This window comes from Oncorhynchus gorbuscha, unplaced genomic scaffold, assembly GCF_021184085.1.
Source record: "Oncorhynchus gorbuscha isolate QuinsamMale2020 ecotype Even-year unplaced genomic scaffold, OgorEven_v1.0 Un_scaffold_8:::fragment_4:::debris, whole genome shotgun sequence".
Classification (NCBI taxonomy): Eukaryota; Metazoa; Chordata; class Actinopteri; order Salmoniformes; family Salmonidae; genus Oncorhynchus; species Oncorhynchus gorbuscha.
Window position 1 is genome coordinate 100,573 of NW_025745588.1, and position 21,928 is coordinate 122,500.

The window sequence follows — 21,928 nt, forward strand, 5'->3', positions numbered from 1 at the left end:
TAAATCTAAATAAATCTGATAGATCCTGCTTGTGTTGGCTGGGAGTGTTTGTTTAATAGCGCCAAGCCTGACGCAACCACAACATGTCGGATAAACAACTTGACTAATTCGGCTGTTTTTAATCTTTGCTATGCTTTACACTTTTTTCCCGTTAGAACAGCCTCGCTGGTATTAAGATTTAGTGTTTACACGGTTCCAAATTGTAAGAAAATAATAATCCTCTTTTATCTCCTTATATGTGTTACTATTATTATTATTATGATCATCATTAATAATAAGTCATGTCATTATCATTAGAAGGCTTTGTATAGTATCCTTGTATAACCAGCATTGAGCTGTAGGCCTAAGAACGCATCCTGTTTAGTGTTAACACAGTAACTTACTTTGGCCTATATCTCAATACTTATATAGGCTACTGTATCAATCATTCATTTATTCATGTCATCACACAGCATGAGTCATTCAGGATTTGAAATGCAATAAAGCATATTTTTTTTTAAATAACAAAAAGAGACTGAATAATTAGCGTAAGGAATAAACCATTCCATTTTTTCACATGCATTCAGGAATGAGACTGTTTAGTCTTTGCTGTAATAAAGTTTTCCCCAAAAAAGGACCCTCTGGTAGGCTATTTATTCATTTAGTGTTGTTTACATCGTTCCAAACGGTCATAAAAAAACACATCGTAATCTACCACCACCTGTTTGGCACACGTAATATGCACACAGCGCTTGTTCCTTACCGTTGTTTTCTTGATCGCCAGTATTTTCCACAACTAGTCACATTTATTCCACACCTGACTTCCCCTTTACCTCCTGACCAACCAAACATTCCCGTTTTGATTTTATTTGTCAGGTCACCTGCATACATTTTGCTGTCACATGTTTTACGGTGTTTGTTAGAACCAATTTATCGATGTGATTGTGATATGCTATAGATCAGACCCTATTGGTCACGTGCATGTGATGCGTACATGTATCACGTAAAGCGAGCAAGGCTTGAGGGAACAGGGAATGATTTCGGTAAGGTAACTTTTCAGTCAGAAATAGCTGCAATTATGTTGCAGCTTCAGCAACACAGACAGAGCGATAAAGACTTAATGTTCTCTGGTGGTCGCTGTAGCAGAGAGGAGAGAGCGACAAGGGGTGCTAGTCACAGTCACTCACTGTCATTTTTGTATAACACGGCAAGTCTGAGTCCTGCCCGGCACAATCAAATCAATTGCGGTCAGATTCCCTCTAGTCATTTGTGTGTCTTAATTATTGAATCAAACAGTGTGCTTAAAGCATCAGACAAGCTCAGTGCATATAGTTTATTTGATTAAAACACATAGGATGTGTCTATATATATATAAAAAAAATATAAAAAATACAAGCGCAAATTACTGTCTACCAATATTTTTGGGTTGTTTTCAGGGACAGCCCTAACACGCACAAGCACACACACACACAGGCTTACTCACACAGACACACACAGGCTGATCCCTAGAGCCTGGTGTTGTGATCATCTGGGTTCATTAACCTTTTCTCTACAGATTAGAGAGAGGGGGATGAGATGGGTTCTGCCTGGGAAAACTAGTGCTGCAGCTCTGCAGACTGCAAATCCCAAAATAGAACCAGCACAGCTACTGCCATGGATGCATCCCAAATGGCACCCTATTCCCGATATAGTGTACTACTTTTGACCGGAGCCCTATAGGCCCTGGTCAAAAGTAGTACACAAGCCTAAATAGGGTGCCATTTTTTGGACATCTCTCAGCGATGTTCTATCGATTCCAAGGATTATTTCATGTGCGTCTGAGTTCTTGCCATTCACGCATGCAGAAATACAGCCGGTATGACGTAGCATTATGATTAGGCAGCTCTCCAACACATTTCTCCTATTTTTCGGCCTCTTCAGTCCAGGGTATATTGCATGGTGCTGCCCAGTGGCTCAGAGCAGAATGGTGAGAGACTTTGTGGCAAATGTAGGAAACTGCAGTCAGAGGATGCTTGGGGAGAGGATTGTGCAATCTTGGAGGGTGAGAGACAATGCTGTTTTATGGAAACACAGTAACAGATGAAGGGATTTGGAGGGTATATGTTCACTACAGTACATGTAAGGATGCTCGTAGATGTATTAACTGAAAGGGGAGAAATGTTCCTTTAATGTCAACTCTGTTTTCATTAGGTAGAGGCCAAGGGACATGTTTGGATGTTTAGACTGGCTGCTCCATAATAATGGATTAGATTTACATGGTGACTTTCCCCACTGCTTTCCAGTGCATTTTAGCACCCAAATAGAGTGTGGAAGGGTGGGTTTTAGTGCGAGTGCGTATGGATGTTTGCGCGCGTTTGCATGAGACTGTTTCACTATCGGCCGAACACAGATCCTCCCCTCTACCAAGAGGCTTCTTTTTGGCCGGTGATACCATAGCTTCCTGTCTGCCTAGTGTCCATGTTTCCTGACGCTAGGAAAAACGCGACAAGATATCCGGGATAGGGCAGTACCAGCTGTGTGCCTGGCTTGGCACACAGAGAGATGGGTTACACCTCTAGAGAAAGAGACAAGTGAGACACCATGCCATCTGGCAGAACTCCCCAGCAGTATGGGTCTATGGGCTTTCAGTAACACCCAGGGGAGAACGACTGGCAATCTCATTGAAGCCACGGGAGTTCAAGGCTGACCACGGTCCAGCAGGCATTGTTAGCAGAAAACAGGATCCGCCATTATAATGAATGGAAAGATTGCAATCTTTATGTGATTAAAGTGTTGAGGACAATCATACCAATAATTGCTTCAAATAAACAATCTGAACAGATGAAGTCAGAAGTTCACATACATTAATACATTTAAACCTAGTTTTTCACAATTCCTGACATTTAATCCTAGTAAAAATTCCCTGTCTTAAGTCAGTTGGGATCATCACTTTCTTTTAAGAAAGTGAAATGTCAGAATAATACAAGAGAGAATAATTTACATTCAGATTTGATTTCTTTCATTCTCAGTGGGTCAGAAGTTTACATACACTCAATTAGTATTTGGTAGCATTGCATTTAAATTGTTTAACTTGGGTCAAATATATTGGGTAGCCTTCCACAAGCTTCCCACAATAAGTTGGGTGAATTTTGGCCCACTCTTCCTGACACAGCTGGTGTAACTGAGTCAGGTTTGTAGGTCTCCTTCGTGGCACACGCTTTTTCAGTTCTGCCCACAAATGTTCTATAGGATTGAGGTCAGGGCTTTGAGATGGCCACCCCAATACCATGACCTTGCTGTCCTGAAGCCAACTTTGGAAGTATGCTTGGGGGCATTGTCCATTTGGAAGACCCACTTGCGACTAAGCTTTAAAATCCTGATGTCTTGAGATGTTGCTTCAATATATCCACATAAATTTCCATCCTCATGATGGCATCTATTTTGTGAAGTGCACCAATTCACCAATATACACCAAAGTTTTTTTCCATCAGATCAGAGGATATTTCTCCAAAAAGCACAATCTTTGTGCCCATGTGCAGTTGGAAACAGTGGTATGGCTTTTTTATGTTGGTTTTGAGGCAGTGACTTCTTCCTTGCAGAGTGGCCTTTCAGGTTATGTCGATATAAGGCTCGTTTTACTGTGGATATAGATACTTTTGTGCCTGTTTGCTGTTGTTCTGTGATTGACTTGCTCTTTCACACCAAAGTACGTTCATCTCTAGGAGACAGAACGCGTCTCCGTCCTGAGCAGTATGACGGCTGCGTGGTGGTCTTTATACTTGCGTACTATTGCTTGTACAGATGAACGTGGTACCTTCAGGGATTTGAAAATTGCTCCCAAGGATAAGCCAGACTTGTGGTGGTCCACAATTTTTTTTTCTGAGGTCTTGTCTGATTTTCCCATGATGTCATGCAAAGAGGCACTGAGTTTGAAGATAGGCATTGAAATACATCCACAGGTCCACCTCCAATTGAGTCAAATGATGTCAATCAGAAGCTTCTAAAGCCATGATATAATTTTCTGGAATTTTCCAAGCTATTTAAAAGCACAGTAAACTTAGTGTATGTAAACTTCTGACCCACTGGAATTGTGACAGTGAATTATAAGTGAAATAATCTGTCTTAACAATTGTTGGAAAAATTACTAAACGACTTGCCAAAACTATAGTTTGTTAATTAACAAGAAATTTGTGGAGAAGTTGAAAAACGAGTTAATGACTACAACCTAAGTATGTAAACGACTTCAACTGTACGTCCTTGAAACAATTATTTTAAAATTGCACACAGAAGACCTTATAAGGATCATTTAGATGCTAACGAAAGCCTGCAGGAGGCTTTATCCGGCTTACCTAAACTGAGAAAATTGTCTGTGACAACTTGGATGACATAAACCCAGCAACAACAAAAAAAACAGCCCTTTTTCAGGACCCTGTCTTTCAAAGATGATTTCAAAGATACAAATACACTTCACGGATCTTCATTGTAAAGGGTTTAAACACTGTTTCCCATCATGAAACAATTAATGAACATGCACCTGCGGAACGGTCGTTAAGACACTAACAGCTTACAGACAGAAGGCAATTAAGGTCACAGTTATGAAAACTTAGGACACTAAAGAGGCCTTTCTACAGACTCTGAAAAACACAAAAATAAATATGCCCAGGTCCCTGCTCAACTGCGTGAACGTGCCTTAGCCATGCAGCAAGGAGGCATGAGGACTGCAGATGTGGCCAGGGCAATAAATTGCAATGTCCGTACTGTGAGACGCCTAAGACAGCGCTACAGGGAGACAGGACAGTGGCAGTCCTCGCAATGGCAGACCACGTGTAACAGCAGCACAGGATCAGTACATCGGAACATCACACCTAAGAGACAGGTACAGGATGGCAACAACTGCCCGACACACAATCCCTCCATCAGTGCTCAGACTGTCTGCTATAGTCCAGCCCCTCTCAGCCTGAGTGCTTGTAGGCCTGTTGTAAGGCAGGTCCTCACTAGACAGCACTGACAACGTCAACCATATGGGCACAAACCCACCATCGCTGGACCAGACAGGACTGGCAAAAAGTGCTCTTCACTGAAGAGTCGCGGTTTTCTCTCACCAGGGGTGATGGTCAGATTTGCGTTTATTGTCGAAGGAATGAGCGTTACACCGAGGCCTGTACTCTGGAACAGGATCGATTTGGAGGTGTAGGTTTCGTCATGGTCTGGGGCGGTGTGTCACAGCATTGTCGGACTGAGCTTGTTGTCATTGCAGGCAATCTCAACGCTGTGCGTTACAGGGAAGACATTCTCCTCCTTCATCTGGTAATCTTCCAGCATGCTCATCCTGACATAACCCTCCAGCATGACAATGCCACCAGCTGTACTGCTCGTTCTGTGCGTGATTTCCTGCAAGACAGGAATGTCAGTGTTCTGCCATGACCAGTGAAGAGCCCGGATCTCAATCCCATTGAGCACGTCTGGGACCTGTTGGATCGGAGGGTGAGGGCTAGGGCCATTCCCCCCAGAAATGTCCAGGAACTTGCAGGTGCCTTGGTGGAAGAGTGGGGTAACATCTCACAGCAAGAACTGGCAAATCTGGAGCAGTCCATGAGGAGGAGATTCACTGCAGTTCTTAATGCAGCTAGTGGCCACACCAGATACGGACTGTTACTTTTGATTTTAATCCCCCCCCCCCCCTTTGTTCAGGGACACATTCAATTTCTGTAATTCACATGTCTGTGGAACTTGTTCAGTTTATGTCTCAGTTGTTGAATCTTATTTTCATACAAATATTTACACATTAAGTTTGCTGAAAATAAACGCTGTTGAAAGTGAGAGGACGTTTCTATTTTTTTGTTGCTGAGTTTATATCTACAGCCTCGGCTGAGTACACAGATTGTCCGTCTAAAAACATTTGTTTTTCTCAATACATTTTCACCAAAATATTGTAGCATTCACAACTTCCCTTGGCTGAGATCATTGTGGAGAGATGGTTTTGGAGTATGTGAAAGCCTGTATGGTATGTCTAGATGTGTCAATATCATCTTGTACCGTCTGCACAGAGACAAGAGTGGCCTCCAGCCACTGAAATCAGTCATCTCATTGAGATTAACCCAATCTGACTAACACAAGCCAATTAAGAAGACAACATCCTGAAACCTAGTGTTGGTTAATGATTATCACAGATTCCTCTGAGGTAGGCATTTAAAACAGTGTTTAATTAATATGAGGGAGTCAAATTTGGCAAAGTTGTCTTAGTAACACCAGCAGAGATACAAGTGATGCTGGGAGCGTAATTATACTGTGTGAAAGAAAGAGGTGGTAATCCCATCCGGGATTTATGGAAATAGATATTTGGAGGTAAATGAACAAAGATCTTCACTGTGTGTGTGTGTGTGTGTGTGTGTGTGTGTGTGTGTGTGTGTGTGTGTGTGTGTGTGTGTGTGTGTGTGTGTGTGTGTGTGTGTGTGTGTGTGTGTGTGTGTGTGTGTGTGTGTGTGTGTGTGTGTGTGTGTGTGTGTGTGTGGTCCTCCAATAGCAAACAGAGGACGACAAGCTACAGGATCGAAATAACTGTCTGCTGCCATAGGCTTTTGCACTTGACTCGACCAGACTAGCGCCAGCCCAGCCTACACAGTCAGTCGAACACACACAGCTGCCTCTCCTCTCCACCCAACCAGCCCGGCGGTACGGTTCACCTACCAACGTCCAAGGCTTGCTCCGCAATCACGTAACCATGGCGATGGTACAGCAGCAGAGCAGAGGAGAGCAGCGCTGCATTTCAGATCTGTTCGGATGGCTGCATCTGAATTGGCACTGGTCAAAAGTACTGCACATTATACAGTAGGGAATAGGGTGCCATTAGAGACGCTGTCGCTGTCTTCTCTGTGGCCTGCTGGTTGCTTGGCTAGTGATCTAGGACTGTATCTAGGGATCTCAGAGATGATTGTCAAGGGTATTGGGTATGCGTATTTTAACTGACTTCTCCGGAAGGGCCCGTACAAAGCCGAACTCGACCGTTGCAGTAGAGGGAGAGAAATTGTATTATTTATGCTGCTGCTCTTGCTGTTCATGAGTGGAGCGTGGAGGTTGTGGTTGTTGGCCAATCATAAGTCAATAAAGCAGCAATAGGCTACAGTCATAGAGCCTCGTGTGTAGCAACATTTTGGAGACATCAAATCAATGGAAGATGGAATTAAAAGGATGGAATAAGTTAAAGGAGAAGGATTGGCTACAACGACCAAGAGCCAACAGGTAGGCTGCTACTTAATATTCTGAATGGAGTTGCTGTTAATTTGTAACTGTAGGATGAGAGAGCTAGCTAGGCTAATCGAGGCAGCAGCTATCTTAACTAGCTTGTCCCGGTCTCATGCAGTCAAGACAGTTACTACGTAATCATATTTGATGATCAATAATCTAGCTATATGGCAGCTGTTGGTCTTACATAGCACAAGTCTGCTTGGATGGTTGGTTGGTGTCTCTAGTCTCTCCCTCCCTGTTCCCTGTGTCACTTGCTCACAGTATGCCCAATCCCCCCGCCTGCTAGAGCAGCACCTCTCTCTCCCTCCTCTCACGCTGTATCTGCTCCGGTTAAAAAAGTAGCTTAGAAAGCTTTTCTTTCTCTTCCCTCACTCGGATTGGGTCTGGATCCGATCAGGTCTTTATGGAACGGGTCTAGTTGTCCACGGGTCCATTTGGAACGGGTCTCTATGTTTTAAAAATGTATTGACGAAAACTGGTCCGGGTGGGAAAGCCCCAGGTCCATTTCAGAACGGGGCCCGTGTAGACCTCTAATGTGGGGAGAACTAGGCTGTCTGGGAAGGCTCTTCAGTCAACACTACTATAGTCTACACACAATGAGAACATCTTACCGCTTACTTGATTACTAAATTGTTGGGAAAGAGCTTGCAAGAAAGACATTTCACTGTACTGCACGTGACAAAACTTACAATGTAACAGAACACACACACACACAATCCCCCACTGTCTTAACCTGTTATTGCAGACAGAGATGGACAGACAGTCATCAGTCTAGATGAGCTGCCACTAATGGAGAAAAGGGGGTGAGAAGAGGAAAAGGGGGAACATTTCTAGTGTGTGAAATACAGAAGATCAATCCATTAAGAAATTAATCTGCAGTCTCACTGAAATCATTAGAAGTACAGTTAATGGGAGACATTACGCCCTACGTCCCAAATGGGACAGAGCCTGGGTCTACGAGGCCGAGTGGAATGTTAATTGACAAATTGATAAATGTGAAGTAGCTACACTGAATTAAAGCTGACGCAAATAAATTGACATGGAAAGAGTGGAAGATGCAACAACTCATGAAGTGGTATGGCACAGTGTCTCTCTTTTTTTTTTAAAGGCAAACGCAATTGCATCAGGTCAAGTGCATCGGATTTCAGCTGGGTGACAAAATGATGAAGGAGCAATTTTTCATGGCGAGAAATCTGCGCCGAAATCCAATTTATGCCTTTTTATAGTAGAGGGATTAATTTAATCCCAAAATATTAAATAACCGTGAATATTATTAATGGTGAACGTATTACTTCTTGACAAGGCGTTTTTTTTCAGAATCATTCTCGGCTCCAGAGCATTTTATGGAATAAGGAATGATGAGAAGATGTGTGGAGAAAGTCTCAAATCAGATCTGGTGTTTCCAATCCTGGCCATTTGAAAAATGAGTCCGCTTCTCCATCTTATAGAAGAAAATATTTCAAGGCGTGATATGAACTATTCTGTGCTTAGGGTGATACTGTGTATTGCATTTCAGAACAATTCTTTATATGGAAATAAACTAGAAATATGAGTACTGTATAATAAATATAGAAGTTGGAAAAAAAAAGTGGCTCAGGGCAAAACAGATTCTAAATTTCCATCATTTAAAAAAACAGAGCAAGAGAGGCAAAAACAAAACTAAAGTTTGAGTCTACGTTCTAATTGCAAGGCCTACTTCAGATGCACATGTCTTTACTACTGCCAATAAGTACGATGTGTCTGCAATGTTCCCTGCCTTCCACATCAGTCTACTAGACACAAACGTGGGTCAATGAGGAACTCCAGAGAACAATAGAAGAGGGGGATGGGAGAGAGGAGGAAAGAGGGAAAAACCTCCAGTGAATGCCAGTGGTCGTGCCGAGGTAATTACTTAATGACTCGTTAGAGCAAATAAAGAATGTTAATCAGCGCCTGGCGATGGGAGACGGTGAACAAACCGATACTCATTAACAAGACATACCCCACCGATCCCCCACTCAATCCACAGACAGAGCAGACACAACCCACCGATACCCCGCTCAATCCACAGACAGAGCAGACACAACCCACTGATCCCCCGCTCAATCCACAGACAGAGCAGACACAGACCACTGATCCCCCGCTCAATCCACAGACAGAGCAGACCACTGATCCCCCGCTCAACCCACAGAGCAGACCACTGGTCCCCCGCTCAACCCACAGAGCAGACCACTGGCCCGCCGCTCAATCCACAGATGGAGCAGACCACTGATCCCCCATTCAATCCACAGACAGCGCAGACACAGACCACTGGCGCCCAGCTCAATCCACAGACGGAGCAGACCACTGATCCCCCGTTCAATCCAGACAGCGCAGACACAGACCACTGATCCCCCGCTCAACCCACAGACAGAGCAGACCACTGGCACCCCGCTCAACCCACAGACAGAGCAGACCACTGGCCCCCCGCTCAATCCACAGACAGCGCAGACACAGACCACTGATCCTCCGCTCAACCCACAGACAGAGCAGACCACTGGCCCCCCGCTCAATCCACAGACAGCGCAGACACAACCCACTGATCCCCCGCTCCATCCACAGACAGCGCAGACCACTGATCCCCCGCTCAACCCACAGAGCAGACCACTGATCCCCCGCTCAACCACAGACAGAGCAGACCACTGATCCCCCGCTCAATCCACAGACAGCGCAGACACAACCCACTGATCCCCCGCTCAACAAACAGACAGAGCAGACCATTGATCCCCCGCTCAACCCACAGACAGAGCAGACCATTGATCCCCCGCTCAACCCAGACAGAGCAGACCACTGATCCCCCGCTAAACCCACAGAGCAGACCACTGATCCCCCGCTCAACCCACAGAGCAGACCACTGATCCCCCGCTCAACCCACAGAGCAGACCACAGATCCCCCGCTCAACCCACAGAGCAGACCACTGATCCCCCGCTCAACAAACAGACAGAGCAGACCATTGATCCCCCGCTCAACCCACAGACAGAGCAGACCACTGGCCCGCCACTCAATCCACAGACGGAGCAGACCACTGATCCCCCGCTCAACCCACAGACAGAGCAGACCATTGATCCCCCGCTCAACCCAGACAGAGCAGACCACTGATCCCCCGCTCAACCCACAGAGCAGACCACTGATCCCCCGCTCAACCCACAGAGCAGACCACAGATCCCCCGCTCAACCCACAGAGCAGACCACTGATCCCCCGCTCAACCCACAGACAGAGCCGACCATTGATCCCCCGCTCAACCCACAGACAGAGCAGACCACTGGCCCGCCGCTCAATCCACAGACGGAGCAGAACACTGATCAATCCACAGACAGCGCAGACACAGACCACTGGCGCCCAGCTCAATCCACAGACAGCGCAGACACAGACCACTGGCGCCCAGCTCAATCCACAGACAGCGTAGACACAGACCACTGGCGCCCAGCTCAATCCACAGACAGCGCAGACACAACCCACTGATCCCCCGCTCAATCCACAGACAACGCAGATAGACCACTGGCGCCCCGCTCAATCCACAGACAGCGCAGACACAACCCACTTATCACCCGCTCAATCCGCAGACACAACCCACTGATCCCCCATTCAATCCACAGACAGCACAGACCGCTGATCCCCCACTCAATCCACAACGGGAGCAGACCACTGGCCCGCCGCTCAATCAGCACGACAACACGACAGAGAACCAACACACCCCACTGACATTAAACTCAACCCACAGCCAGACTAGACTGAACAACAGACAGTAGACATATTCCTCACACAGTCAATACAGACCACTTACACATGGAGAAACTCAACCAGCCTAGTAGAGGCTGACAAAGTAGCTGGCTAAAGCTAAAAGACTGCTGGAGAGAAGAGTAAAACAGAGTGGAATTAACGCGACTGATTCATTACATCAGAAATCTCCAGTTAGAAGTCACACGGTGTAAACACACAATATAGGCCTACTCACAATCAAAGCATGTTGACTTCAAATCACCCCTCTGCTTAGTAGGAAGGCATCTCTAGTTTGCTTGGAGTAGTCCAACAGTGCTATCGCTGAAGCTCAATCTGATGTGTATTTCCTCTCTCGACTACATGGTTTATCATTTAGGCTGACTGTATTCCTCAACATGCTTTTTCCCTGACTGCTCCTCCTTCCGCCTGAAATCCCCTTCCCGCTTTCGCTCTGGATAAGAGCGTCTGCTAAATGACTTAAATGTAAATGTGTGTGTGTGTGTGTGTGTGTGTGTGTGTGTGTGTGTGTGTGTGTGTGTGTGTGTGTGTGTGTGTGTGTGTGTGTGTGTGTGTGTGTGTGTGTGTGTGTGTGTGTGTGTGTGTGTGTGTGTGTGTGTGTGTGTGTGTGTGTGTGTGTGCTCATTGCCTTGTTCTTCTATCCTCAAGGGGTCCTGAAATACCCAAATGACCCCACAAGGGTAGGTAGTAAAACACGGAACATTCTCCCTCGTGAGGACATTTCACACATCCCCATGAGGACAAAAGCTATTTTAAGTTTAGGGGTAAGATTTAGGGGTTAAGTTTAAGGAAAATAGGATTTTGAATGGAAATACATTTTATATTTCCACAAGGATAAAATAACAAGTGGGGGGGTCCGAGATACAGCAGGGGTCCTTCTCTCTCCTCTTTGTGCCTGTAGTTATAGTGCCCCATGCTTGATCACAGACACTAACTCTATATTCATAGGGCATCTAAATGGGCAAATGGTTTCAGCGCCGTTAACATTAGCTCTGTTTAGAGCATCTGTCAGAGATGCTCAGTGTCAGCAAGGTCTCAGACCGTACACCAACCAGCCACACTAAACACCTTGCTAGGATAGCACTGCTAACAGAGCAAGTTTGACTCTTCGCTTAATTGGTCTTCTTTCTCAGTGTTCTGTTGCCATTATTAAAACCAACCTTCATATCTATGCATCGGCTGACAGTGGAGACACCGTCAGAGCTAGGCTATAATGTCTGGTTTATTATTCTGAATTGCCAGCACCGTCAAAATGTACCATTTTCTATTTCTTAAGTGCACACAAGCATTTTGCTACACCCGCAATAAAACCTGCTAAATATGTGGATGTGACCAATAACATTTGATTTAAGTGGACATATGGAGACCTGGTTCACTTAAGACCGTGAGTTCCAAAAGTATTGGAACAGTGACACATGTTTGTTGTTTTGTTCTCCAACTCTTTGGATTTCAAAATGATACCATGACGATGAGATGGAACAGTCAGTTTTCCTTTGAGGGTATTTTCATCAATATCGGGTGACACGTTAAGAGATTACACCACTTTTTGTACATAGTCCACCCATTTTATGGGACCAAATGTATTGGGACAAACTCACGTGGATTAAAGCACTAAAAAGTGAAGTATTTGGTCCCATATTCAAAGCACGCATTGACCACATCAAGCATGTGACTCTACACATTTGTTGGATGCATTTGCTCTTTGTTTTGGTTCTGTTCCAGAATATTTTGTGCCCAATAGAAATGAATGGTAAATGTGTCATTTAGGAGTAACATCTCTTAACACTTCCACATTAATGTGGATGCAAACATAATTACGGATAATCCTGAATGAATCCTGAATAATGATGAGCTTGAGAATGTTACAGATGCACAAATACCATACCCCCCAAGACATGCTAACCGCTCACCATTACAATAAGGGTAGTTAGCATTTTTTGGGGGGGGGGAGATGCTTTCTCACTCATCATTATTCACTATTATCGCAAATCATGGTAGCAAATATATAAGTAGAGAAAGGGTCAGTTAAAAAAATTATTCAAAAATTAAACAGATGAGAGTCACTTCTGAGTCACTTCACCCCAGGAAGAATAGCTTCTTCTTCAACAGCTAATGAGGATCCGAATAAGGGGTATTTCTCCCTCTGGGCTCCTTGCTTCCCTGTTCTTCCCTTCTCTGTCCCTCTCTCAGCCTCTCTATTCCAATCCCTGCCTCTGCTCCTCTCTCGGTCACTCACCGTCCCTCCCTTTCCCCTCTTGACCCCTCAGTGCCAGGACCAGCAGGCAGGACTTAGTTGAGAGCTCCTGGACAGACAGGACCGAATGCCCACCTCATTATTACATGGAATGTCCCTCGCCTCTCCGCCATGACTTCTTGGCATAACTCCTTGGCCGTGGCACCACCATGGAGTTCTTGCCTGCTTCCCACTGGCACACTGCCTGCTGCAGCCCCCTTAATGACTCCTGACCAGACCTCTACACTCACTCACACAAGTTATATTATCGTATTCCATTCACTACCATAGGTCATCTTCCGGAAAACGTGTGTAGCTTCCTCCTGACAGCACAGAGCCTCTCTCCCCAGCGTCCACACTGACAAACAGAAAAAGACCACCAGAGCTCACCAGTCCTCTCCGAAACAACTTCAGCCAATCCAATAGAGGAGATATAGACAAACAGTAATAACTATTTTACTCGATAACAACAAATACGATGTTTTGTTTAAAATGGAGAGTTACTTTAAATTAGAGGCAGGGCTCTTCAAAGCATTTGCCAACATATTTGTGCATATTGGCCAATAGGCAATATTACTTACGAACTGAAGAAAGTGGGAACTCAAAACGCTTATCTGGATTGCTAACTCTAAATATGATATTGTTGCTAGATTGCCATGTAGGCTAATTGATACATCTACAATGTAGGCTAGTGTCCTACAAAAACTTTCCAGAGCTAGGCCTATAGGCTACTTGATGTAGGCCTCGTTCGTCACTGCAAATTACAGCCTACACCGGCTGCAAAGTGGTGCCATGAACTCAATATTGAGAAATGATATATGACTATCCTCTCTGTAACTAGACAGAGGTTGCTTTAAAAAAAAAAAATTAAAAACTATTTCTATTACTATTTCTCTCAAAAGCATTTTGAGCAATGGTAATGTGCTTGTGCTTCTCAGAATCCATCTTTCCCCTCCTCCGTGCGCATAATGGAGAGAGAATCGGCAACCGACAGCGACACAGGGATGGGCAGATACTTTCACAGCTGGAATCGACATAATGCATAGGCTATTACTGTTGAACAAATAATAGTAGAATGTACTACATGTGGATTTATATTAAGACACAAGGAGGAAAGCAGTGTCGTTCCCGTTTGAAAAATGTTGTTCAGTGCAGAGTGAATCTCGAGCGCGAGGTACTGCCTGGTTGAGTGACAGTGGGTGGGGCTTGGTGTGTGGATTTGGAAGCAGTCAAAAGCATTAGTGTGCAACCGCAGCCACCAATTCGGGGCTGCAGTTGCATCCCATTGAACCCCCTCCCCAGAGCAACCCACTGGTTCCAGCATGAAGCACAACATCTTAGTTCTTGCATCATCAAAGGAAGGACATTTGTTTGAAAACAAGCAGCAACAAAGGAACAGAAATAGAGACATAAAAAGCGATAGCTTAGCGTTGCTACAGAGCAAAGGCAATATGAGAAGACGCAGATGGAATGGCAGCCTTGATCCTGTCTGATAGATGTATTTAGATGGTGTTGATGAGAGAGAAAAGCACCTAGTGCAGGTGAACATTTTAATTATTTCCCTGACAGAGGAAACTGTGATTCACATTTCACACAGCATGTCACTCAACTTCCTCACATCTTTTACACCTCTTTATGGTGTTACAGTGCCTCCAGAATTGTTGACACCCCTCAACTTCCTCACATCTTTTACACCTCTTTATGGTGTTACAGTGCCTCCAGAAATTATTGACACCCCTCAACTTCCTCACATCTTTTACACCTCTTTATGGTGTTACAGTGCCTCCAGAAATGATTGACACCCCTCAACTTCCTCACATCTTTTACACCTCTTTATTTACATTTACATTTACATTTAAGTCATTTAGCAGACGCTCTTATCCAGAGCGACTTACAAATTGGTGTTACAGTGCCTCCAGAAATTATTGACACCCCTCAACTTCCTCACATCTTTTACACCTCTTTATGGTGTTACAGTGCCTCCAGAAATTATTGACACCCCTCAACTTCTTCCACATTTTCTTGTGTTACAGCCTGAATTCAATTTTGTCAAAGTGGAATTATGTTTTTCAATATTTTTTACAAATCATTCAAAAGTTGAAATGTCTTGTGTCAATATGTATTCAGCCCCTTTGTTATGGTAAACCCATTTGTTTTTTTGTTGTTGTTTTTTTTCACCTTTATTTAACCAGGTAGGCTAGTTGAGAACAAGTTCTCATTTGCAACTGCGACCTGGCCAAGATAAAGCATAGCAGTGTGAACAGACAACACAGAGTTACACATGGAATAAACTATTAACAAGTCAATAACACAGTAGAAAAAAGGGGAGTCTATATACATTGTGTGCAAAACGTAGGCGAATAATTACAATTTTGCAGATTAACACTGGAGTGATAAATGATCAGATGGTCATGTACAGGTAGAGATATTGGTGTGCAAAAGAGCAGAAAAGTAAATAAATAAAAACAGTATGGGGATGAGGTAGGTAAAAATGGGTGGGCTATTTACCGATACACTATGTACAGCTGCAGCGATCGGTTAGCTGCTCAGATAGCAGATGGTGAGGGAGATAAAAGTCTCCAACTTCAGCGATTTTTGCAATTCGTTCCAGTCACAGGCAACAGAGAACTGGAACGAAAGGCGGCCAAATGAGGTGTTGGCTTTAGGGATGATCAGTGAGATACACCTGCTGGAGCGCGTGCTACGGATGGGTGTTGCCATCGTGATCAGTGAACTGAGATAAGGCGGAGCTTTACCTAGCATGGACTTGCAGATGACCTGAAGCCAGTGGGTCTGGCGACGAATATGTAGCGAGGGCCAGCCGACTAGAGCATACAGGTCGCAGTGGTGGGTGGCATAAGGTGCTTTAGTGACAAAACGGATGGCACTGTGATAAACTGCATCCAGTTTGCTGAGTAGAGTGTTGGAAGCAATTTTGTAGATGACATCGCCGAAGTCAAGGATCGGTAGGATAGTCAGTTTTACTAGGGTAAGTCTGGCGGCGTGAGTGAAGGAGGCTTCGTTGCGGAATAGAAAGCCGACTCTAGATTAGATTTTCGATTGGAGATGTTTGATATGAGTCTGGAAGGAGAGTTTACAGTCTAGCCAGACACCTAGGTACTTATAGATGTCCACATATTCAAGATCGGAACCATCCAGGGTGGTGATGCTGGTCAGGCGTGCGGGTGCAGGCAGCGAACGGTTGAAAAGCATGCATTTGGTTTTACTAGCGTTTAAGAGCAGTTGGAGGCCACGGAAGGAGTGTTGTATGGCATTGAAGCTCGTTTGGAGGTCAGATAGCCCAGTGTCCAATAAGTTCAGGGGTAAAAATGTGCTTAACTAGTCACATAAGAATTTGTTCTCAAATTATTTACAATGACAGCCTACCAAAAGGCCTCCTGCGGGGATGGGGGCAAAAATGTTTGTTTTTTTACAAATAAAAAATATATAGGACAAAACATATCACAACAAGAGAGACACCACAACACTAGACCTAAGACAACATAGCATGGCAGCAACACAGCATGGCAGCAACACAGCATGGCAGCAACACAGCATGGCAGCAACACAGCATGGCAGCAGCACAAAACACAAGTTAGATGGAATCACTCTGTTTGCAATAATAGTGTTTAACATGATTTTAAATGAGTACCCCGTTTCTGTACCCCACTACAAAACACAGGCGTTCTTCCTAACTCAGTTGCCGGAGAGTAAGGAAACCGCACAGGGATTTCACCATGATGCCAATGGTGATTTTAAAACAGCTACTGAATTGAATGGCTGTGATAGGAGAAAACTGAGGATGGATCAACATTGTAGTTACTCCACAATACTAACCTAATTGACCGAGTGAAAAGAAAGCTAGCTAGTTTTGTATTCTGTACAGGCTAACATTGAATCTAGTTGAAGGTGATTGGGGTTAGCTATTGAACTAGATAAAGTGGATTCTTGCTACTACATCACTTTTACTCTTGAAATATTTGGTTGTTGACTACATGACCTTACTCTGTTTAACACATGGCCTCGCATGTGAATCCTTAAAGAGATGGGTTGAGCTAAGGCTTAAGAAGGTGAATGATGCTGAATGGGTGTAGACAAAGAGCTATCCAGTAGGTGTACTAAAACATTCAAGGGCCATTTTCTCAAAAGTGGAGTTACCAAAAGTTTCAAAGCAGAATAACTTCCCCATTGTTCCTCAACTGTTGTGTATTTCTAGCTATACAACTGTCTAATCTCTACTTTTATCCAATATATAAAAAAAACAATTTGAAATGTTGCTACATTGGACCGAATCGAGCCGGTCGGTCACAAATGTGGATTAAGTCAAGAGATATGAATACTTTCTGAAGGTAGATTAAACACTGTCCCTAGTGGTCAGGCAGGGTGACAGGTTAAGCAGTGTATTACAGTACACTACAAAAGCCTATAGACAACATGCTACAGGTACATTACTTAGGCCTTCTGACTACCGCAAACAAACCTACGCTTTTGAGAGACGTGTGCGCACAAGTGTGTGTGTGTAGCAAAGGGGGAAAACCCCTTCCGTTATTCTATAGAGAGCAATAGCAATTGCATCCTTTTTTGGGCAAATTAATGGAGTTTTTGGATACATTGCTGAGAATAAGGTCTGTGGCAAACACAGGCTTAGGAGATCTATAAACATTTTGTTCTATGAGAATCTTCATCAGCAAAAGTCAACTTCTGTGAATTTTGAAGCATTTACATAATATGTAAAGTACATTGAGCACAAAAGGCTTCATAATTCATAAAGGTCATGTTAACTGACTGATATTATCTCATAGAACAAAACGTAGATCTCGTAAGCCTGAGTTACCTGCCATTATTTTCCGTGTTCATCCCAAAACCCTATTCTTTCCCCATTCATTTTCCCCACAGGAGCAGCTGAATGAACCAGAGGTAACTCATATCCGGGTTTTAGGACTACAAGCTGGCGAGCTCTATAATGCATGGTACCTAACAGCAGCAGGCACAACACAGCATGACTTACTGGCCCTTCTATTACATCCTTGTCATCATGCATCTTTAACACACAGGGATTCAACCAGCACAATCCAGTGAGTACGATTCACGCTATGGCTGCTACTACTACAAACACTGCTGAAAAACTACATACACAGATGTATGCACACACATGTACACATGCAAACACACACACACCTCCTTTCATCCTCCTCCTCTATACTCATTTAATGAGAATCAGCTACAATATAAAGCAGCATTGCCTTCAACAACAGTAATGTCCCGTAAGGGTTTGTACTAACACCATGTGAAATGCTATTGAAGGGGGAAAAATGTCATTAGGAGTGTACGAATCCATCCATTTCCTTTAAAGACAGACTGATCCAGCTAGTCAGTGAAGCTTTCTGACAAGATCCAGACATTAAAGCCAATTCCAACCACACACACACACACACACACACACACACACACACACACACACACACACACACACACACACACACACACACACACACACACACACACACACACACACACACACACACACACACACACAAAGAGAATCTGCCTCAGAGAGAGATGTCCTAAACTAACAGCTTTCAATTATATCTGAAATCAACAACCCTCAGACTTCTTCTTTATTCAGTGATGGGGAGTTCTTCCTTTTCCTCCCAAAGTGATGGAGAGTGAACATCTCAGCATGACTGAAATGAATGAAATGGATCAAATCTAACTTCATTTAACGTGCATTCACTCCGACGTCAGCCCTTATTCGGCCCCGTAGAATACTGGGTAATAATAAATTACTGCCAGCTAGCTGTGACGCAGCACCATCAAAAGTTGAACTGAGTGAGCGTGTGCGTATACAGGTTAGTGTGTGTGTGAGAGTGAGGGAGAAAGCGAGCGAGAGAAAGCTTCCAGACAGAAGCGTAATTAGCCTGCTCATCCTCCGACATGAACACCCCAAAATCACTATATCCCTCTCTTTCTCTTACCCATTTCCTCAAAAACAAAAACAACAGAGAGCACATCAAACCATCATGTTACGTGTCAGGCGGACCACATTTGAAGGTTGGTTGGCTTTGTAAGCTTTCAAGGCTCATCAGCAGAAACAGTGCAAAGCAGGCCAGGAGACTGAGGATCAGACAGACAGACAGACAGACAGACAGAGAGACAGGGACAAGGAAAGAGAGGGTAGTCAAAAGCAACAGAAACAACTATTTTCTGTTTCACGCTTCAGTAAGCAAACAACTGCAATCCCCCGGGTTCACAACCCACCTTCTCACCATGCCTTTAGAGCACCCCCTGGAGTGGCAGAGCAGCCATTTAGTCATCATCTAGGAACACAAACACACTAGAGCACATACACCCCACCCTCACTCACACACACATCATTTGAGATGCTTTACTCTCTGCATATCAATGTTTGAGGCTCAGTTCAGTTTACAAAACACAAGAGAGCATTAAGTCCTCAATGTAATGAAACATTTATAACAAATAATGTACACCACATTAACTCACACAGCAGGGATCCAAGCAAGCTCTATTGTGAGAGGAGAGCTTATTAAAACATTTAAACTAGTATCTCTTCATGGCTTGGTATTCCCTTGAGTGAGGGAAGCGGAGGGACCGGTGCACTTGAATTCAAAACGCATACGCTACTATCTAGTCTTCGGCTATCTATTCCAGCAATGGAAGCAAAAAATATATATTTTTTGCCTTAAATGAGAGAAGCGGCTGGGAGAGAGGGACTCACCAACCTACAAACACATTATCTAGTCTTTGGCTTTGGCTCTTCCCTTCAGCAAGGGAAGTGCGGAGGGAGTAAGAAGAGGACAGAGGAAGAGGAGGGTGGACGAAGAGGGAGGACAAGGGACTCACTGATGTACTCAAAGACGTAGACAACGAAGAAAGGCGTGACGAGGTCGTTGATGCCCTGCACGTAGCCGCTGGCCGGGTGGCGGATCGCCCAGATGAACAGGATACGCTCAAAGATCTGACGGACAGACGGATGGAACACAGTCAGCACACACACACACTGTGTATAGAGCACAGTACATAGGAGGAACATGGAAGCTACTTCTAGAATCATTATGCACAAGCTTTTGTTTAAAGAGTATTTGTAAATTGAGTACAATAAGTAAGCTTGCTTGTTTGTTTTGATGTGCTAGTCAAAGTCAAATTAAGGCCAATAGTCAATCTAGCCATTGACGATATGCCTAAAGAGGAACAGACACGCTACAGAAGACAAATCAATGTAAAACAACAGTGAATAATGTAGATGTACTACTGTTTTAATATGTTAAGACTTCCTTTAACAAGGTCACACGATGGTTTCAAACCAACACAGAACTGCCCCGTCCCATGCCCACCAATCAATCAAAGAGCAATATCGGATGAAGTTAGAAATAATGCATGTTTTAATCGTCGACATAAAGGTTTGAAGTGAGGAGATTAGACAGAGGAGGATAGGACAAGCATGTGTGGTGAGTGGTGACATGGAATTGGAGCGTGTTCCAGAATGTCCTATTAAATGTTCTTGGAACTGAAGAACACACGATTTCCCATCGACGGGTTGGACCCGTCTGCCTCGTTACTGCTGCGGGATCAAGAACTTTCCTTTGTCCTTTTCTTTCTCCAATCTATTCTGCAAGGCAAACACTTCCATCTTCGTTACAGGCTCTGTCTGAGGGTTTTAAAATGTTTCACCTTGACTGCTGTCAGACCCCCGAGAATTAAAGGAGGCTTGAAGTTCAGCGCAAATCAACCACGCAAATCAAGCATACAAATTATCCGTGTCCCAAATGGCACACCATTCCCCTCCTTAATAGTGCACTACTTTTGGCCAGGGCCCATAGCATGCCGGTCAAAAGTAGTGCACTATATAGGGAATAGGGTGCCATTTGGGATGCATGTTTATATTTTCATTCTCTTCCTCTTCCCTCTTCTAGTCTGGCCCCTGAATGTCTGTGCCGGTGTTCTGACATGTCAAGCGATGCATCACACGTGCAGAGCGCTTTCTCGGACGCCATGTTTCTGTCATTTTTCTAAATAAACACATTTCTCAAATTGTGGTCGCCCCGGCCTCAAAACAAAACATGTTGGTTGGCTGCCTGGGGTACTGGCGTGTTATGCTAGCTAGTATGGTTTGGCGATGTCCTTCTAGAAAACATGGACATATATGGGATTCCCACCCCCCTACTGCTGCCCTCCCCCCCTGCTTTCATCATCAAAGTCACATCTATCATAGTGGGGTGGGGAGGAGAAGGGGGTGGGGCTAATGTGAGTTTCTCCCCTTTCACAGCCCCACCCTCTCTCCTCATCTATGTTATTCCCTTGGCCTCCTCCACCTTCCCTCTCTTCGTCCCTGAAACAACCCACGTTCTTGTTCCTCATCTCCCTGCAGCCAGAATTCATGGTCAGAAGCCCATCAGAGGGTGAAACTTAAACACTAAACCAGGTGGAGGAAATCAATGGCCAGAGAGAGAGCGTGAGTGTGTGTGAGAGAGAGAGAGGAAGAGAGAGAGAGAGAGAGAGAGAGAGAGAGAGAGAGAGAGAGAGAGAGAGAGAGAGAGAGAGAGAGAGAGAGAGAGAGAGAGAGAGAGAGAGAGAGAGAGAGAGAGAGAGAGAGAGAGAGAGAGAGAGAGAGAGAGAGAGAGAGGCCAATAGTGAACACATTATCCATTTATTTGCTTTTCAGACACCCTCCACCCTGACCACTCCAAGGCAACTCCTGCGCGTCAATAAGAGACTG

At 44.4% G+C, this 21,928-nt stretch overlaps 1 protein-coding gene across 1 annotated transcript in view; it reads right to left on the reverse strand.

Moving 5' to 3' along the window:
• The window catches only part of LOC124019264 (TBC1 domain family member 22B-like), a 119,874-nt gene extending 99,425 nt beyond the window's left edge, over positions 1 to 20,449 (reverse strand). The window contains exon 1 of the mRNA XM_046334640.1: positions 20,056 to 20,449. Within this exon, the coding sequence (XP_046190596.1) occupies positions 20,056 to 20,266 (211 nt within the window). The 5' untranslated portion in view covers positions 20,267 to 20,449. The remainder of the gene's footprint in view (positions 1 to 20,055) is intronic.
• Between the last annotated feature and the right edge of the window lie 1,479 nt (positions 20,450 to 21,928).